Below are 18,662 nucleotides of genomic sequence, written 5' to 3'. Positions count from 1 at the left end.
CGCATTTCTTTGCTCCTCTTTGCAACAAAATCCCTCCAAAAAGTTCTATACTATCTTTTATTTATCTCTGTTCACTATCTCTTATGCTTCTGCCCCACTCATTCCACTAAAACTGCTCGTGTCGATGACATGCACATTGCGGAACAGCCAGTGCTAGTCCTCATTTTATTTGACTTCTCTGCAACTTTTGATACATTTGACCATTGTCTTGCCTTGATACACTTTCTTCTCTTGGTTTCGAGGATATTGGCTCTACCTTTAAAATATATTCAGGATTGAACCATTTACTGCCATGTTCTCTGCCACTGTTCCGGTCTGAGTCACCAAATTGTCTCACTTGGATTACATCATCAGAATCAGATTCCTAACTACTATTCCTGTTCCTACCCTTGCCTTCCTATAGTATATTCTCCATAACAACCAGAGTGATCCCTTTTAGTCAGATAATAGCTATAATAAGTGAATAATGACAAGTGTTGACAAGGATATGTAGAAACTGGAACCCCCATGCATTGCTGGTGGCATATAGAATGGGGTAGCTCTTTTGGAAAACAAGTTGGCAGTACCTCAAAAAATTAAAAATTTGACCTAGTAATTCTAGTCCTAAGTATATACCCAAGAGAAATGAAAACATTTATTTTTTCACACAAAAACTTGTACATGAATACTCTCAGCAATTTTCATAAGAGCCAAAAAATGGAAACAACTCACCTGTCCATCAATTGATAAATGGATAATCAAAGTATGGGTAGACCTACATGAAATATTATTCAGCCATAAATGATAATGAAGCACTGATACATGTTAAAACATGGATGAACCTTGAAAAAATTATGCTAAGTGAAAGAAATCAGACAAAAAGGGTATATGATTATATGATTCTGTTTTTATGAAATGTGCACAATGGGCCAGTCCCTAGAAGCAGAGTAAATTAGTGTTTGTCAGGGGTTTAGGAAGGAGAAATTAGGAGTGATTGTAAAGAGGCATGGGTTGTTTTTTTTTTCCAAGTTGAAAATGTTAAGGAACAGACAGTGGTGATGACTGCACAACATTGTTAATTTGTCAAAGACAACTGAATTATATACTTTTAAAGAGTGGATCTTATGGCATATGAATTATATTTTAAAATTTTTAGAAAGACCGTAATATTTTGAGTTTCTTTTCTATGGTTTACATGCACAGGACCAGCAACCTGGGCTTGGTTTACTATTACACAGGACTTGGTCTGTCTTTGAGCTTCATGGAAGTCCATCAACAAGAAAACCATCCTTACAAGACAAAATCTGAAATTAGAAGCTTTTTCCTGGGAGTACACGTTAGGGGAAAAAAATCCAATGTAAACCCTTATATCAGGGACTCTTAAGTAATATAATAGAGACTATCTTTGAGGTTTTGTCCAAGACAAAGAAATATTCTTTGGACAGATGTTGCTTCTATTGATCAACTCTAAAAGATCAGGGCATGAAATCAAATTGCAGCTAACCCCATAAAGGAATTTTTGCCAAAATAGAATAACCTATTTCCAGATGATCTGGTTTTATAGAGAGAGAAAGCTTATGAAGCCAAGAGACACAAAGAATCACATTCCCTTAGACCAACTTCCTCTAATACCAGATGTCTCAACTAAGCATTTGGCAAGTATTAGAGGGCAGTCTAAATTCTGATTTGTATTGTTGATTAAATAAATGTCCATGTGTTTTTAATAGTGGACGTGTAGGTAGCAAAGTCAATATACTGTCATGAGAATTTAGGGGTTGATTTATATCCTTGTCTAATCAAATAGTCATCATACTCCCAGGCTGGGGTAAACTCAAGATATCTGCAGATGGGGCTAAAAAGTTTTTCAGATTCAGCAAAGAATTCTTAATCTCTTCATTTGGGCAAGCACTTAGTTGAGAGCTGAGCATTTGTGCTGTTAGACATGGAAGGTGTAATTTGGGTCTGAACAACTCCAAGTGCAGGTGTTTTTTAAATGACTGCCTCTATCATGAAAACATTTCAATAGAAGCCCTGCAAAACATGTAATTCAGTGTTTACCTGTATTTTTGATGAACTAGCTCCAAAATGTACCCTCCCCCCCATTTGGAGTTAAAGTATATTAGTTTTGGATACTACACTACAATGCTTTTCTCTATAAATATTTACTGAATGAATAAATGAATGACTTAATAAATGTGTATTATAGTATCAAGATAATATTAGCATTGAATATTTTTCTTTTTTTTTTTTTTTTTTGAATATTTTTCTTATATACTTTTCATAGGTATGTCATGTGCTGTGCTCTACACAAACCATTCTTAGATGACAAAAAGCCTGGAAGTTTTTTCCAACTTTATATTCTAGGTTGTTTCCTCATGTGTCTTCCCCACTACATTATAAGCTCTTTACTGATGTTACTTAATTTTGCATCCTCCACAAAATGCCTACTCCGGTTCGAGACCCATCAGCAGATACTTAAAAAACAACAGGAAAGAGATACTGAAAAGAACGAGTTGGGGTTGTGTTTTAAACTTCAAGTTTCTGATGTGGAGTATGCTTGAAGGTACAAAGGTGGGCACTCCACCCTAGAAGCTAAAGGGGGGCAGCTAGTCCTTTTACCCTCCCTCTGGCAGGTGGAGTGTAGGTCAGTGTCTAGTCATGGCCAGGCACACTCTTCTGTAGGGACTTTAAATCTGGAGGAAATGACCCAAGGGCAGGGTTACTTAGTGTTCCAGGCATCAGTGGCAGAACTGTGAATATGCGGCACAGCAGTTGATCCCCAGGCAGAGTAGAAACAGAGAAGATTCTGAAGCAGCCCATTCTCAAGGCAGGAATTAATGGCCTCATCTTGCCCATTATCTTTGCTCCTGTCCCAGCCTGGCTCTCCAGATTTTTGTCAATTTATGAGCCACCCCAGTAAACTGAAGAGTAAACCTGAAGGCAATCAAAAAGTACAAAAATACTAAGATTACCCTTCCTGCTCCTTTCCTTGGAAGACTTATTGCTACTTACCCACTGACTCAGTCAAATAATGGTTATGGTTTTCCAGCCACACTGCTCTCTCAGATTTCCCTAGCTTCTGTGAAATAAAGTTATCTTAAAAAAAATTCTAAACGTCCTTTTATATTTTAAATGTCTAATATGTTGGATAACATTTTCCCACTATTTTAAGGAAATGGAGCAAATAGAGCAAGAAATTTTTTGAAAGTCCAATATGTGTAGAATAGCCAAAGGTGGAAATCACCAAAATGTCCATCATCAGATGAACAGATTTAAAAATGGTGTGTAACCATGTAATTGAATATTTTTCAGCCATAAACAGGAATGAAGTGCTGATCCATAGTTGCATGAAAACATTATGCTAAGTGAAAGAAGCCAGATAATGGAGATTTTTGCACAGCTTTGTAAATACACTAAATGCCACTGAATTTGCACTCTGAAATGGGTTAACCTGGTGAGTTTTATGTGTATTTTATCACATTAAAAATGTAAATTCGATATGCAAAAAAAAAAAAAAAGAAATATCAAGGAGAACATTTAAAATAAGATCCCTTTTGTTTGCAGTAGAACAGGGTGGCTTGTCAAAAGAATTTTTCTGCTGGCTAAATCTTTGTGGTTGCTACTTTCCCTCAGAACTCTCAATAGAATTATCCATCATTATGTAATCAAGTTTTTATAATGAGAAATAACCTGTGTCTTGGTGAGAGGAAAATAAAACTCATTCAAAAGGCTTTTCATTTATCTCTAATCATAATCATATCCCATTTCATTTAGATACCATAAGGATGTTGGGAAAATGAAGTATAATTTAGTGGATCTTGGTGAATATAACATCTCTATAAAGTTGAAAGTTCTTTTCTTATAGTTTATATCTATATAAACTTTATATCTTTATATCTATAGTTTATATCTATAAGAAAGTTCTTTTCTTATAGATTAGCATCAGTTACTCAACTTTCCAAAGACATAGGACTTTACATGGGAAAAATGAGCTGAAAATACTGGGATTTATGTCATTCTTCAAGCTGAGAGAACAAAATGTGAAAAATCCAAAATTGGATCACTCGTTATTGTAAAATTGTTTCAAGTCTGTTCAGTGGAATCCTGGGAAATGACATTTACTCAATGTTTTATTCTAGAATTTTACAACTCCTTTATCTTTTATTTCTATCATTTCCACATTTCTCCCAAATCTCACATATATCAGTAGTCGAAAAGAAAAAAATATGTGAATACACACGCTCACACACACACATCTAAGACCTTCAATTATTGCCTTTTATCCCCAACAGAACTGAAAGAGAAAACCCCACCAAATAGCAAGTATCCAACTTTCAAAGTATTGATTTCAGTCTGTATCAAAGCCAGAGTTAGAGTCTTTTCATTCTACTAAGAAGCAAAAATGGTGAACTAATTCCTGATTTACATTTCCTGAATTACTTAGGTTAAACTGGAATACCATCGACCGTAAGTTCTCTTTCTCAACTTATTAAAACACGTGTGCTGCTTAGAAAGGAATGTTCAACAAGCCCTTGGGAGAAAAATCTCAAGATTTCCCCATCCAAGTTGCTTGGAAGGAACCATCTTACTGCTTTTACAGACACTGAAAGCATTTCCTTTCAGAAATACTTGAAAAGACAATGACTTCATTTGCTTGTAGAGGGAGGCTTTGTCAGAGCAGGGTCCTGTCTCAGTCTCTGCAGAGCAGGTGCCTGTAATTAAAGCAGGTCCTCTCACCTGATTCATTTCCCGAGCTTCGGAGGGCTCTAGTTGAGAGCCCTGACTCCCTCTGCATTCATAAGGAAGAGATTATTGCCAAGTCCCGTGAAGCCCTCTGGGAAATTCATCAGTGCTACAAACTACTGACCTTACCCTAAACCCATCTGCTTGCAGGCCAGCTGACTTAGCGTCTCCTGCCAGCCATCCGCACACACGTGGTGTTCCACGGCAGATCTGTGAGCCATCAGGAAGGACGTGGAGCTCGCATTGTTAGAGAGGGTCACTGAGGAGGAAGGAAAAAAAGGGAAAACCCTAATTAGAAACAGGTCTCCTCAGGAAACCCTATGCTAACTCTGCACACTTTTGCATCACTTGCATACATTTGTTTTTATTTATTTTAATTAAGAACCATTTGGTGAGGGCTTGCCCTATGCGAAGCACTGCTCTCAATGTGGTGGAAGACTGAAGAATGAATGAGAAATGTTCTCTGCCTTCCAGGGACCACAGGCTCTAGTGAAAAAGACGGGCAGTTCTTAACGTTTCTTTACAAGTTAGAAGACAACCAGAGGCAGGACCTAGTCCCACGAGTGTATCCAGGGATTTGCATAATTGTAAGGGGTTAGTTGTAACTTCATTCATACCGTTTCCTTTCGGGAAAGCGTGTGAGAAGGCAAAGGTATGAAAGTGATGTTCAACTAGGATTCATCTGGTGCACGTACTAATTCCTGTCTTATAGAAGAGCCTCCTCTCTACTCAGCACGCCACAGACTACTTGTGAAACACCGTGCAATTAATCACAACACAAATGATGATCATGACGTGGCCAACGGGTGCAAAGGACTGAAATGAGAGCCCAGTGAATGGAAGGAGTGATGAGTGTGGGACAACAGAATTAATCGAACTGAACGTCACAAACGAACCCTGGAGGTCATGGTGGGAGACGCCTTTAAGTCCAGTCCGTGTAAGGAACTAGGGACTTAGTCGTCTTATTTGGATCTGAGCAGGAGTACAGAGAAGATGGAAGATCCACTTGAATACCCTCTTCCAGGAGGAGTCAATGACATAAGAAAAACGGAATATTGGTCATTGTTGAAGCTGGGTGATGATCAAGAGTTTAAAGGTTGTAGTTTAGTAGTTATAGGGTCATAACAATTTAAACCCAAATGTTTTTTTTACGTATCACGTAGACATTTCAAATAGTGAAATAACTTAGGGGGAAATGTTCTGTGAGTTGGGAATAACACATGTGAATCACTACTGCCAGCTTTTGTCATAGTAAAAAACCAAAACAGGTGAAATTGGTTAGTAGCAAAATCCGTGTGGTCATTTAGGATTTATTAAGCTTAGATGGCTGGTGGGTGTTAGGAGTTGCAGCCGATGGTGGAATAAGAAGCTCACCACAGTCCCACTCGTCAGAACTGTCCAGGCAGTCGGCTTCCCCGTCACACCAGCGCTCACGGGGCACGCACTCATGGTTCACGCACTCGAGTTCGTCATCGTGGCAAAACGCTGGCATAGGAAGCAAGAAGTGAGAAGATGGACACATTTCAGAAACAAGGGGGAGTCTCCCTAACACGCACATCATCATCTGTCGGCAGGAGCATGGAAGGGAGAGAAGCTGTGGTCACTGGAGCCTCCAAACAGGCATCAAGACGGAGTAACAGAATCAGTAAAAACCCCCATCACAGATGCCAACCCACACAAATAGCAGGAGTTTGAACAGTGCAACCATCTCCAAGTGGCGAGACTGTCTCGTTCTAACACTAGGATTGAAAAAGTGGGACCCAGAGCAGTAGAAATTCCAAAGATTGAGAGAACTGGGTTCAAGTCTGAAGTGGCATGAGCCAAGCACTGGGGCAGAATGAAGCAACCACAGGATGGACACAAGCTCTGTCCACATACATGGATAATGTTTTTTTTTTTTTAAATCCCTACTCTTGGGGCGCCTGGATGGCTCAGTCGGTTAAGCATCCAACTCTTGATTTTGGCTCAGGTCGTGATCTGGGGGTCATGCTCTGCCCTCAGCAGGGAGTCTGCTTGAGACTCTTCTCCTTTCCCATCTCTCCTCTGCTCCTCCCTTGCTGCTGGTTCTCTCCCTCTCTCTAATTTTCTAAAATAAATAGATCTTTAAAAAAAAAGAAAAGAAAAAAATAAGTCAGAGTGATACTCCTTAACTGCCTAACAACCATTTCCTTTCTTTCTCCTTTTTTAAGGGAGCCTGATTTTGCTCAGGTCTCCAAAGCCTCAGGAGACCCTGACTAGTGTCAGTGGGACATGGCATTTTCTAACTAAAGTTATTTTTTTTCTGGGTAAAGTTGTTAGTCCGACAGTGAACCTGTGACCCAAGATCAGAGTTTTGGCCTACCACTTTTGGGGTTGTGCTTACCAAGGTAGTTCCCACCTAAACCCTGCTGGCCGGCTCATACACCCTACCTGGGGCAGGCAGCCTGAAGGAAACAGCATCTTTTTCTAATCGGTTCTCCCTAAGGGGTGCTTCTCTTTGCGATCCAACTCTTTAGGTGGTATCTTTTCTAATCCATAAGAACACCGGTGACTGCTAGCTGGGATCTTGTTCCGAGTTGGCCAATCTGAGTGAATCCTTAAGTGATGATATTCCAGACATGAGGGAGGTCATCACTCCTTCCCACGGGATACTATCAAGCAAGCATGGCACCCCAAGGGCTGAACTCCCCCATATAGCCTCAGGAATCCATCCTGTACTTGACTTTTCATATGATAACACAAGATATATCTGATACAAATGGTAATAAAATAGAATAAACATCTTCACCGTTTAAGTCAGTTTGAGTTGGACTTTCTGTTACTAGTAGGTAAAACATCTTGAGAGAGAATTTTTTTTTTTATTCTAAAAGTGGTGGCCATTCTTGCAGAAAATGTAGAAAAGTCAGAAAAGCACCACCCAGAGATAATCATTGTAATCATTGTATTTCTTGTGAGCTTCTGATCTTTTTCTATACGTGGGTATAAGTACTTTAAAAACTTGCGACAATAGTGCACATAATACTTTATATTTCGTTTCATTCAACTAATGACATGCAACGAACCCACGAGGAATTATTCTTTTTATTTGATTTCTAACATTTGCATATTGTTTCATTTTACGGTTGTATTTTATGTCCCCTCTTTTTGGATATTTGGGGTGTTTTAATTTTTCCATGTGATAAATAATTCTAGAATAATATCACCAACCACATAATTTGCATACGTTTGATTACATTCTCGCATGTATTTTTATAAGTGGAGTTTTGGTCAAAAGACTTGAATATACTAAAAGCTTTTGATACAATTTCCCAATGTCTAGTTTATATTCAACATGAGCGGCCACGAGTGTTTAACATAAAGTTGTGTTGACCAATGCAGGTAGGCACTTACAGCAGTTCTTCTCATCCATGCCATCAGGACAGTCTGGGAACCCATCACAGATGACTGTGTGCTTCAAGCATTGTTTATTGGATGGACATTCCCAGAGATCTCTCTCTTTACAGCCTGGAGACAGAAGAAGAGGCTATTTGCAATAGACATGGAGATTAAAATAATGATGAATCTGATCAAGCAATGTAGAAAAACCATAGCACAATGGCATGATTTGTTCTTAAAAAGTCTTGACTTGTGTATACCATTAAAAATGTAATTTTGAGAGTTGGGATACTCAATAATCTCCATACTGCAACATAAATAGGACAGCTCTCCTAAGAGAAGATCAAAAGTGACATATGGGAAATGGGAAAAAAATGAAAAAGCAACTATACATTAATGCTCATTTTTAGCTGTTTCTTTTGCTTTCTGAGTCAATTTGCCAACACATAAGACTCATCTATGAAATGATAAGTTATGCTTTTTTTTAATAAGTTATGCTTTTAAGTAAATATGCCAAAACCTAGTGAGTTAAATGCGTATTACCTTAAAATGTAATTTCGGTCAACAAATGGAAAGGCCATCCGTGTGTTTAGTAAGAGGTGTCTCCTATGCCAAATACGTACAAAACTGATTTAAGAGCCACGTACGAGAGCTGTCACTCCAGTAACGTAGTCCAGGAGACGTAGGGTATCAACTTCATCAATTAATATGAGAAATGAATGTAATTTGCACAAGATCAAGACCATAAGCTTGAACTGTAATTTTGTCTATGAAATGGCAAGAACTTGCAAATGAGCTTAATAAATGCTATCTGGACCAAATGCAGCACATTTCACACATCTGCTAGAACATGCCAAGAGTCTACTGCGTTCCCGTCACTCCAGTGGGATCCACAGTCCTTCAAGGCTGCGAGGTGCATGAAGGAAGGGTCCAGAAGGCATTCATGTCTTTGGGTTCCCTTTACCCTCGCCCCCATGCTACAACAGCAGCTAGCACTCGGCAGGCCTTCCACACGCGTGTGTTTTAAATGGAACTTCATTTCATGGGAGGAACAAAAAGTGTCTCCCCTTCCCGAGAAAAGATAATACAGTTGAAGGGGAGTGAAATGCAAAGCAGGGATCAAATAAGGACTTTCTTTAAAAATGCTATTTTCCCGTTGACCTACTATACATGACTCAGAGAAGTGTTGTAGATGCCTGACTCATGTTTCTTGGACTCCATCATAAGAAAAAAAAATCTGCATTTTTCAAAATTCTCATTTGAAAGCAGTTGTCGAAATACGTCACTAGAAGAGAAATTTTTATTATGAACTAAAATGAGATTTAGGGTGTTTCACCCCTCAAAAACATAGAAGTAAACAGCGGAGTCTTTCACGTGCAGAACAGTCTTAGGCCCAGAGCAATCTCCTCCAGGAACTCCTGGGGATGTTATTTGGGGTTTGAGCTAGCAGACGATACAGACATCATCTGGAGCATTCTGTCGAGAACAGTCCTGCCACACATCACACTCCTTGCTACTAAAGAATGGGAGAAAACAGCACGAGCCTCTCTGAGTATTCACATGGTACGCTTCCTCAAAGTCTGGAGAGCTTGGGCCTTTGGAATGAGCTGATGGGAGACCACAAAAGCAGGTTTTCTGGGACATAAGCAAGACCTGCATCCTCAATAACCATAACCATAAGGAGACGATGTTCATGATCCACCATCCATACTCGAAATAGTAGTTTTAATTCTTGAGAGAATAATGTCATAATTAATGTCATTATTCTCTTAAGTCATAATGTCAACATTATGACCATTATAGTGAAGAAACTGAAGATTTATTTATTTATTTTTCTTTAGAAACTGAGGTGAGAAAATAAAGAAATGGCTCTAAATCACAGCCTTACGGCGAAAGGTCCAGGTGGGGCCCAGGTGCCAGTCCTTGGAGGCTGCCCTTCTCCGTAAGAGGAGAACGTGCAGTAGACATAAGGGGTAGGAGGTCAACCGTGTGACCCGTGTGACCTCACTCCTCTGGACCTCAGCGTCCGTATCAGGACAGTCACAGGGCCGCCGTGCAGGGCTGCTCTGCAGGTTCACTCCCTGAGCATGAACTCACCCTCTGCGTCGTCTCTTTTCTGATAAAGTCCGTGGGGCCCAGCACCTCTTCGGTGGGGTCACGGTGAGCACACACGGACTAAGATGAAGAGGCCCATCTTCATCTTCTTTGTTATTTTGCAAAGAAAGCGCTCTCTTTGAAGTGACATTTTTGGTGTAATACAGGTACGCTTTGGAACGAAAAGAGCGTGACCCACTAAAGGGTAACGACAGGGGTGGCCGGGGTGCGGGGTTCAGCGCAGCCTCGTGTCAGGGTAACCCCCGCCCAGCGCACAGGTGACGACCTCACCCCGGGGCCCAAGTGACCGGCTCGGCCCAGTTTGCCAGCCCCTGCCCGCTCCGAGTGCGGACTGCCCCTCCTGCCAGGGACCCCCGCAGCCCCAAGCGCGCCAGGCTTCGCGCGGGGCCCTTCCCTCTGCCCACCACCTCCGCGAGAACCCTGGGGAGCATCGGCCTTCCCCGCCCGCAGCAGGGCCCACCCGACCGGGCGCCTTTGCTCCTCTACCCAAAAGGGTGTCCTAGGAGCAACCCCCCCGAAGCAGGTGCTTCTCGTACTGGAAGACTCTGTCAGGCGAACGGAGGGAAGAGGCTCTGCTCCTCGGGTCTGCCAATTCGAGCTTCGTGAAACAAAAATATCTTCAGGGGGGAACTGGTCAGAAGCACAGGGGGCAAGAACTCGGGGTCCTGGCGCTGGCGAAGGCTGGAATGGTCTGGATCCAGCCATCTGTGCCTGCAACTGGTGCTGCGGCCGTGGGGGCCGGGCCTAGCAGGTGTGAGCCCCTGACCGGAGCTGCAGCCGAGAGGCCCAGGCCTAGCAGGAGTGAGCTCCCAAGTGGAGCTGCGGCCGTGAGGCCCAGCCTAGCAGGCGTGAGCCCCTGACCGGAGCTGCGGCCATGAGGCCCAGGCCTAGCAGGAGTGAGCTCCCAAGTGGAGCTGCGGCCGTGAGGCCCAGCCTAGCAGGCGTGAGCCCCTGACCGGAGCTGCGGCCATGAGGCCCAGGCCTAGCAGGAGTGAGCTCCCAAGTGGAGCTGTGGCCGTGAGGCCCAGGCCTAGCAGGCGTGAGCCCCTGACCGGAGCTGCGGCCATGAGGCCCAGGCCTAGCAGGTGTGAGCCCCTGACCAGAGCTGCAGCCAAGAGGCCCAGGCCTAGCAGGCGTGAGCCCCTGACTGGAGCTGCGGCCGTGAGGCCCACGCCTAGCAGGTGTGAGCCCCTGACCAGAGCTGCAGCCAAGAGACCCAGGCCTAGCAGGAGTGAGCTCCCAAGTGGAGCTGCGGCCGTGAGGCCCAGCCTAGCAGGCGTGAGCCCCTGACCAGAGCTGCGGCCATGAGGTCCAGGCCTAGCAGGTGTGAGCCCCTGACCAGAGCTGCGGCCGTGAGGCCCACGCCTAGCAGGCATGAGACCCTGACCGGAGCTGCGGCCGTGAGGCCCAGGCCTAGCAGGCATGAGACCCTGACCGGAGCTGCGGCCGTGAGGCCCAGGCCTAGCAGGCATGAACACCCAAGTGGAGCTGTGGCCATGAGGCTCAGACCTAGCAGGTGTGAACCCCTGGCTGGAGCTACAGCCGTGAGGCCCAGGCCTAGGAAGTGTGAACCTACCCCCAAGAGCATGGACCCCTGGGAGATTGAGAACCAGTCTCAAGGACCAGCAGCAACACCTGCAGTGGCAGCCCAAACGAAGACCTGCCTCCCCACCTGTCTCAGGCCTGACCATTAGGGGCAGCAACACCAGCACATGCCATGGGGCTCCCAATTCTTCAGCAGCCCCTCCCCGCTCCTCCCGTGTTTAGTGGGGTGACGTCCCTATAGCATCCTCTTCAACATGTGCTGGCCTAGGACCCTAGGAGGCAGTGGGATGGGGTCATGGAAAGAGCTTTGAAGTGCAGGCTGGGGGCCCCCCTGATGACGAATCCTGGAGATGGGGACATCTACCCCCAAATAAGCACCACCTCCAGGACGAGACACCAGCCTGCCATCTGTGTCTACTACGTGAACCAGGGAGATGCCTGGCTCATGCTTTGGATGTGACATGCCAGCCTGCTCTCCTCTGCCACAAACAAGACCTGGTCTGCCAGAGACCAGACCGAGCAGGACAGGACTCCTCCCCTCAAGGGAGATCCCTGGGTGACCTTTGAGGGGAGTCGTGTCCTGGATATCCTAGCACCGTGGCAGGTGGGTGCCTAGCCGTTATTGCCTCCTAAGGAATGCATAAAGCGTGTTCTAAGCATTCCAAGCTTTGGAGGATAAAGCGGGTGTTCTCTCCATATTACGGGTGAGAGAACTGAGGCCCAGAGAATTTAAGCGCCTGGCCAAAAGTCACACAGCCTCTACGGGCTGAGTTGAGATATAAATCCAAGGCGAGGTCTACACAGAGCACTCCCTGCCGTTTCAAGCTGCCTGCCCAAGGTGCCAAATAAAAGAGCAAAGCAATTAACCAAGTCGCAAAATACCTAAAGGGGAGGAGAATGTTTCTTCCTTAACATGGAAAAAATTAAACCCTACTGAGTGATTAGAAATCAATCCCGGGGATCCTTGGGTGGCTCAGCGGTGTAGCGCCTGCCTTCAGCCCAGGGCCTGATCCTGGAGACCCGGGATCGAGTCCCATGTTGGGCTTCCTGCCTACATGGAGCCTGCTTCTCTCTCTGCCTGTTTCTGCCTCTCTGTGTGTGTCTCTCTGTCTCTCTGTGTCTCCCATGAATAAATAAATAAAATCTTAAAAAAAAAAAAAATCAATCCTGAAGATTCATCCTGAAAGCACGTCTGGGGGTATCTGACATGGGTCTGTACCCAATGGCTCTTCTTATGTTTCTGTAAGTCACAGGGCATGGTCACAGGGCACAGTCAAGAGAACTAGAGGCATGGAGACACTACTATTTCTAAAAATGCCAGGTGAGCCATTCTCTGTGAGAAGTCACACAAATACTATTACAGAGTCCAAATGGATTTTTTTTTTTTTTTTTTAAAAAAGGTCTTTTGGAAAACTTTTAAAATCAGGCTGTACAGCCCACAAACACCAGAGCCAGAGGCTTGGAACACAGCCTAGGGTGCTTTGATCCCAAGGAAAGGTCATATCTAAAGATTCCATCTTATTTTGCTGGAGCCCTAGAGGAGAGCAAAGACTGGTGATGAAATGCTTTTTCATCATTTGAAGATAAACAGAAAGGCCCTCGATGCCACGTGGGTGGTTGTGCTGTGGTCACTTTCTGCGCACGGGGGACACCCTTGCAGTAGGAGGGTGACGGATCAGTGGCTGTGAGGCTCTCTGTGCCCCAAGGGGCTTTATTTCTAGCCACGTGCGGTGCAGCTGCCTCAGCTACAGCCCTGAACCCCGCGCTGAGCCGCGGGCGCCGCCTGCTCCTGTGGGGCCTCAGGCCGCGGACTCGGCTCAGCAAGGCTCCCCGCGGCCGGGGGCTCAGACCTCCGCAGGCCGGCGGACCCCGCTCTGTCCCTGGCCGCCCAGCTCTCTCCCCCGCCGGGGCCGCAGCGCCGGCACACGGTCACGCGGAAAATCAGCTGGTGTCAGCAGGTTGCTAGCTCCGCGGGGGCCCCGTCCACGCGGGTCTACGGGCATCCCCGTCCACGCGGCCCCACGGGCATCCCCGTCCACGCGGGTCTACGGGCATCCCCGTCCACGCGGCCCCGCGGGCATCCCCGTCCACGCGGGTCTACGGGCATCCCCGTCCACGCGGCCCCGCGGGCATCCCCGTCCACGCGGGTCTACGGGCATCCCCGTCCACGCAGCCCCACGGGGGACCCCGGGTCTACGGGACTCTGCGGGTCGCCCCGCGGCTCCGCTGTCCTCCCCGGGAGCAAGGCCCGAGCCCTGCGTTCAGGTTTGCGCGATCCTCCTAAACGCTTGCGGAAAACGCCGCTAAGACCCAGTGTTTCATCTGCTGCTGACCTTAGCGACCACCCCGCGGAAACCCCTTGGACAGCGTAACCCCACCTCAAGGGGCGCCCGCCTCGGGCTCAGGGCGTGGCCCCGGGGTCCCCGGATCGAGGCCCGCACCCGCCTCTCCCCGCGGGGAGCCTGCTTCTCCCTCTGCCCGGGTCTCTGCCTCTCTCTGTGTCTCTAGTGAATAAGTAACTAAAATCTTTAAAAAAAAAAAAAAATACTGACCACGGAAGCAGGAGACGCTTCAGAGCCCCACAGCTGCCTGCTCCCTGTGTAGTGTCTGCATGTACAGGCATCCCCCACGCGGGGAGGTTCCCACCATGGCACTTGGCTTTTAGGAAAGACCCACGTGGGTAACTGCTTTCCTAACCAAATGAATTACGGAGAGGGTTTTGCTTTTAGGAAAAAACAGCGAGAAAGGAAAATAGCTTCAGCATTTGTTTTGCAGGCAGCAGGCACCCTGAGCAGCGCGGGGCGCCCCAAGCGCCTCCCCGGGGAACTACACCCGGCCTCGGCATCGAGCCACTGTCCCCTGGATGTTTGTGAGCATCTCTGCTTTGTCTTGATTTATTTTGCACTTCCATTAGCAAAATGTGTGGCAGGTATTAGAAAAGCCTAAGGGGGGATATTTTTAGGGTCTTGGAACAGTCAAAAAGTCTTCCAATAAATTATTGGTAATCGCCTCTTCACTTTACACAATTTTGGCTTATGAAAGTTTTTATAGGAATGCTCTCCTTTCCGACAGCAAGAGAAACCTGTATTTTGACAGCACATTTATACATGGTGTGCTTCAGCTACCGTGTTTTCCTCCTGCAGATTTCCAAAGAGCCACAAAATAAATTTCCAACACATCAATGATTTTATAGATGAGTAAGTATTGTTTTTGAGAGGAGAACCTCATACTGTTTTTAGGAGTTCTGGAGGATGTGCAGTGTGAGAGTGAATAGTGAACTGTCACATTATTCAAAAAATCCAAGCCCTTAAATGTATTAAACTCCACAATGGACAGAATAAATCGAAAACATGTAAAAAGCTTGGGCTGAAACCCAGCCTTGCTGGAGCTAATGTTTGCACCGCCAGATGGTGCCACGCACGCCCGTGGAAACAGAGGAACAACTGGGAAAATGACACGTGGGAGCTGGACAACTTCCCAATAGTCCTCCCCTAGGCCCTCCTCAAGGTGACTGCTTCATTTGCTTTTAAGTGTCTCACTTTCCCAGAGCACCGGACATGCCCATTCAAATGTGTGCATACGTCCCAAAGGGAAATACGTGTAAAAATTTCCATCATCAGTCACTTTGAAAAACTTAATGAGGGCAGCCCAGGGGGCTCAGCGGCCCAGGGCGTGATCCTGGAGACCCAGGATCAAGTCCCACGTCGGGCTCCCTGCATGGAGCCTGCTTCTCCCTCTGCCTGTGTCTCTGCCCCTTTCTCTGTCTCTGTCTCTGTCTCTCTTGCTCTCTCTGTGTGTCTCTTATGAATAAATAAATAAAATCTTAAAAAAAAGAAAAAATGAAAGTCTTCTCATAACTGACTCCTAAATCTGGGAAACGAACTAGGGGTGGGGGAAGGGGAGGTGGGCGGGGGGTGGGGGTGACTGGGTGACGGGCACTGAGGGGGGCCCTTGATGGGATGAGCACTGGGTGTTATTCTATATGTTGGCAAATTGAACACCAATAAAAAATAAATTTACAAAAAAAAAAGTTTTCTCATAACTGAATACCATTGGGGCGATTAGTGCAACTCCAAATGGATTAACTTCTCTCCCACTTAACTTTCCTTAACCAGAGCTCTCTCCCAGTACTGCCTCCATAATACATTGAGTGTTGGTAGGGATTAGACCACTGATTCTATCATTCTGGTGTACCTTTAATTGTGTGAATAAAGTATTGATTAAAAAAAAAAAAAAACCTCATGGCTCCACTAGAAACTCGGCGTGTTAGGGTCACGTAAACCCTCTAGTGCTTTGAATTTCTTTTTGCAGAATATATTCAAAGACTCTGACCGTTTAAAACTAAGTTTTTACATTTCTCAAATATTTAGTTCCCCATTACAGGTTTAGGTCTAGCCATCCCAGGAGAGTACCATGTAATCTCTTTAAATTATCAAAGATAATCCATTTTAAATTGCATCTCAGAATTCCATATCCCATTGCAGTCATCGTTGAGCAAACAAATCCAATAGATTCTCAATAAATCATTTATATAGGGATATTCGGTGAGTTTGGATTTATTTCTCTACATAAAGACCACACACAAGCAAACAACAGCAGCTTCTCAAAACACTGGATGTTCTTCTCTAACAAAATTACCCCTGGCTATTGTACCATCATCCTGACAAGTCTAATTTTCTAGAAGATGCACTTGTCCATATTTATAGCAACTGATAGGATTTCAGTTTATTGCTTGTGACATTTTGTCTAGACCAGAAGGGCAATGTCTACTATGGAAAATTTATTTTGGGAAACAAGGCAATATTTCATACCTCAAAGGCCAAAAGAATAAAATAATTTCAAAAGCTGTATTGCCTTTTGTGCTTTTAAAGACAAAGAGTGCCAATTCATTTGTACGCAGAACAAGGTAAATGATCGTAACCCAACTATTCTTTGGATAGCCTCTCAATCATTTTGCTTTACTCCAGAATACTGCTTAGTTAAGAGCATTGCCTATTTTCTATTCCCTGACACATTCTGAGGTTATGAGTACAGAAAATTTGCAGGAAAATAAAATTGAAATTAGCTCCACTCAAATTACCATTGGCATTTCTGGCCTTTCCATTGGTGATTTTGGAACTCAATGCAGAAACGTCAGAAAGAGTTTTATCCTTTGCCGACACAGACAAAATCAGAGAGGGCATGAAAATGAATTCCAATTAAATCTGAATGTTGGAGCCTGAACTCTGTCTTTGTGTATCTAGATGCCTGGTTAACAACGTGGAAATCATATGCAAAGACACTGTTATTCTGACATCTAGACAGGTGATAACTGCTTTATATCTCTAATAATAACAATAATCCCTTACGTTTGTGAAGTGCTTCTCCTTCCACTAAGGATTAGAACGTGTATCCCCAAGGTTATAAACAGAAGTATCATTTAGGGGAAATCAATAGAGTTAACATGAAAAACACCTATTGATTGATACCTTGTTATTTGGTAATATTAAAAGTAAACACAGTAGCACTCAATCCTCATCACTCCTTATGATTATCAGTGAACAGATGACATTTTTAAATACAGTCCTTTCACCTAACCAGGCATTAATGTATATTTAAGAAAAGTGTCATCTCTGGGGCGCCTGGGTGGCCCAGTCAGTTAAGCATCTGCTTTCGGCTCAGGTCATGACCCTAGGTCCTGGGATCGAGCCCCGCACTGGGCTCCCTGCTCAGTGGAGAGCCTGCTTTTCCCTCTCCCTCTGCTACTCCCCCTGTTTGTGCTCTATCTCTCTCTCTCTGTCAAATAAACAAATAATCTTTTAAAAAGGAAAAAGAAAAGCATCATTTCAACACACACCACAGTTTTCTTCATCACTGTCATCATCACAGTCGGCCTGGCCATCACATCTTCTGGAAGCCAGAACACACCTTCCGGAGCCACACTTGAAGTGACTAGGTGAGCATTCTGTTAAAAACAATGAGCCATATTATTTTCAATAGAAAACCTGGAACCATCAGCTCATTTATCTACTTGCATGTGGACTATTGTCAAGGAGCTATTCCTGAAGATAAGATGGCCCTCTGTAAAGCTGACCCAACCAAAGTTAATTTGGCTTTCTCTGTTTGTCAGTAGCTTTCTCCTTCATTCTTGGCATCATCTCTCCAGTCAGTTGTTTGCTGTCTTTATGCTTCCCAGCAATTGACTACCTCCCTGAATGGACACCCCTGTCCAATGGATTGCCAGAGCCTGAAATAGCCCATGGAGCTGATGCTTCTAACTACCTAAGTGCCCTTGATGAGTCAAAATGGTTTCCTCTTCTAATTTCTCCACCAGTGGTAGGCAGGTCCCGGACTTCATTTCCCTACCTGATGATCCTGTGTTGCCAAGGTCTCTAAATGTTTTAAACTCGAAGTAACCAAGACCTGATGTTCACCATTACCTTTGGGACCCCAAGTATAAAAGCAGCATGCACAAGTAATGGGCTCTGTGAGTTGAGTATGGGTAAGAGAAGTATCTGGAATATTAAATACTTTTCTACAATTTATTTTTAAAATGAAGACAATATCTCACAGAGGAGCACCAAGTTTTTCCATGTAACCAAGTTCATAGAATCACTCACCATGTACCCTGCTTGACAATGAGAAGACAATAAGAACAAGAACCACAGAAACTTGAGAAAGTAGCTGATATATTCATCCACGTTAGACATCCCATGGCAATTAATTCAAAACTTTACCTTCCACACCTTCATCAGGCATTAGGCAGGTTTGGTTGTCTGAATTTTCCTCTGGAAATTGACTGCAATCTGTGTCTTCAGGCCACTGTAGGCCCACGATCCCAAGAACAGACTCACAGTGTTCTTTCGAGTGCTCGCACAGTGCTCTAAAAGAGCCAGAAAGATAGAACATGAGAAGCAGAAATAGCTACACCTGAGATAGGATGTTAG

General features: G+C 44.7%; 1 protein-coding gene across 20 annotated transcripts in view; it reads right to left on the bottom strand.

Annotated features, from left to right (window-relative positions):
* CORIN (corin, serine peptidase) overlaps window positions 1-18,662 on the bottom strand; it is a 227,330-nt gene that overhangs the window by 37,336 nt on the left and 171,332 nt on the right. For all 20 annotated transcript variants that reach the window (XM_072749068.1, XM_072749058.1, XM_072749067.1 and 17 more), the window contains 5 exons: window positions 18,453-18,598; window positions 17,573-17,680; window positions 8,092-8,205; window positions 6,097-6,207; window positions 4,852-4,981 (listed from right to left, as the gene is read on the bottom strand). In XM_072749068.1, coding sequence (XP_072605169.1) covers window positions 4,852-4,981; window positions 6,097-6,207; window positions 8,092-8,205; window positions 17,573-17,680; window positions 18,453-18,598 — 609 coding nt within the window. The remainder of the gene's footprint in view (window positions 1-4,851; window positions 4,982-6,096; window positions 6,208-8,091; window positions 8,206-17,572; window positions 17,681-18,452; window positions 18,599-18,662) is intronic.

Source organism: Vulpes vulpes, chromosome 2 (assembly GCF_048418805.1).
Source record: "Vulpes vulpes isolate BD-2025 chromosome 2, VulVul3, whole genome shotgun sequence".
NCBI classification, from domain to species: Eukaryota; Metazoa; Chordata; class Mammalia; order Carnivora; family Canidae; genus Vulpes; species Vulpes vulpes.
This window is presented reverse-complemented; position numbering and strand designations above follow the sequence as displayed.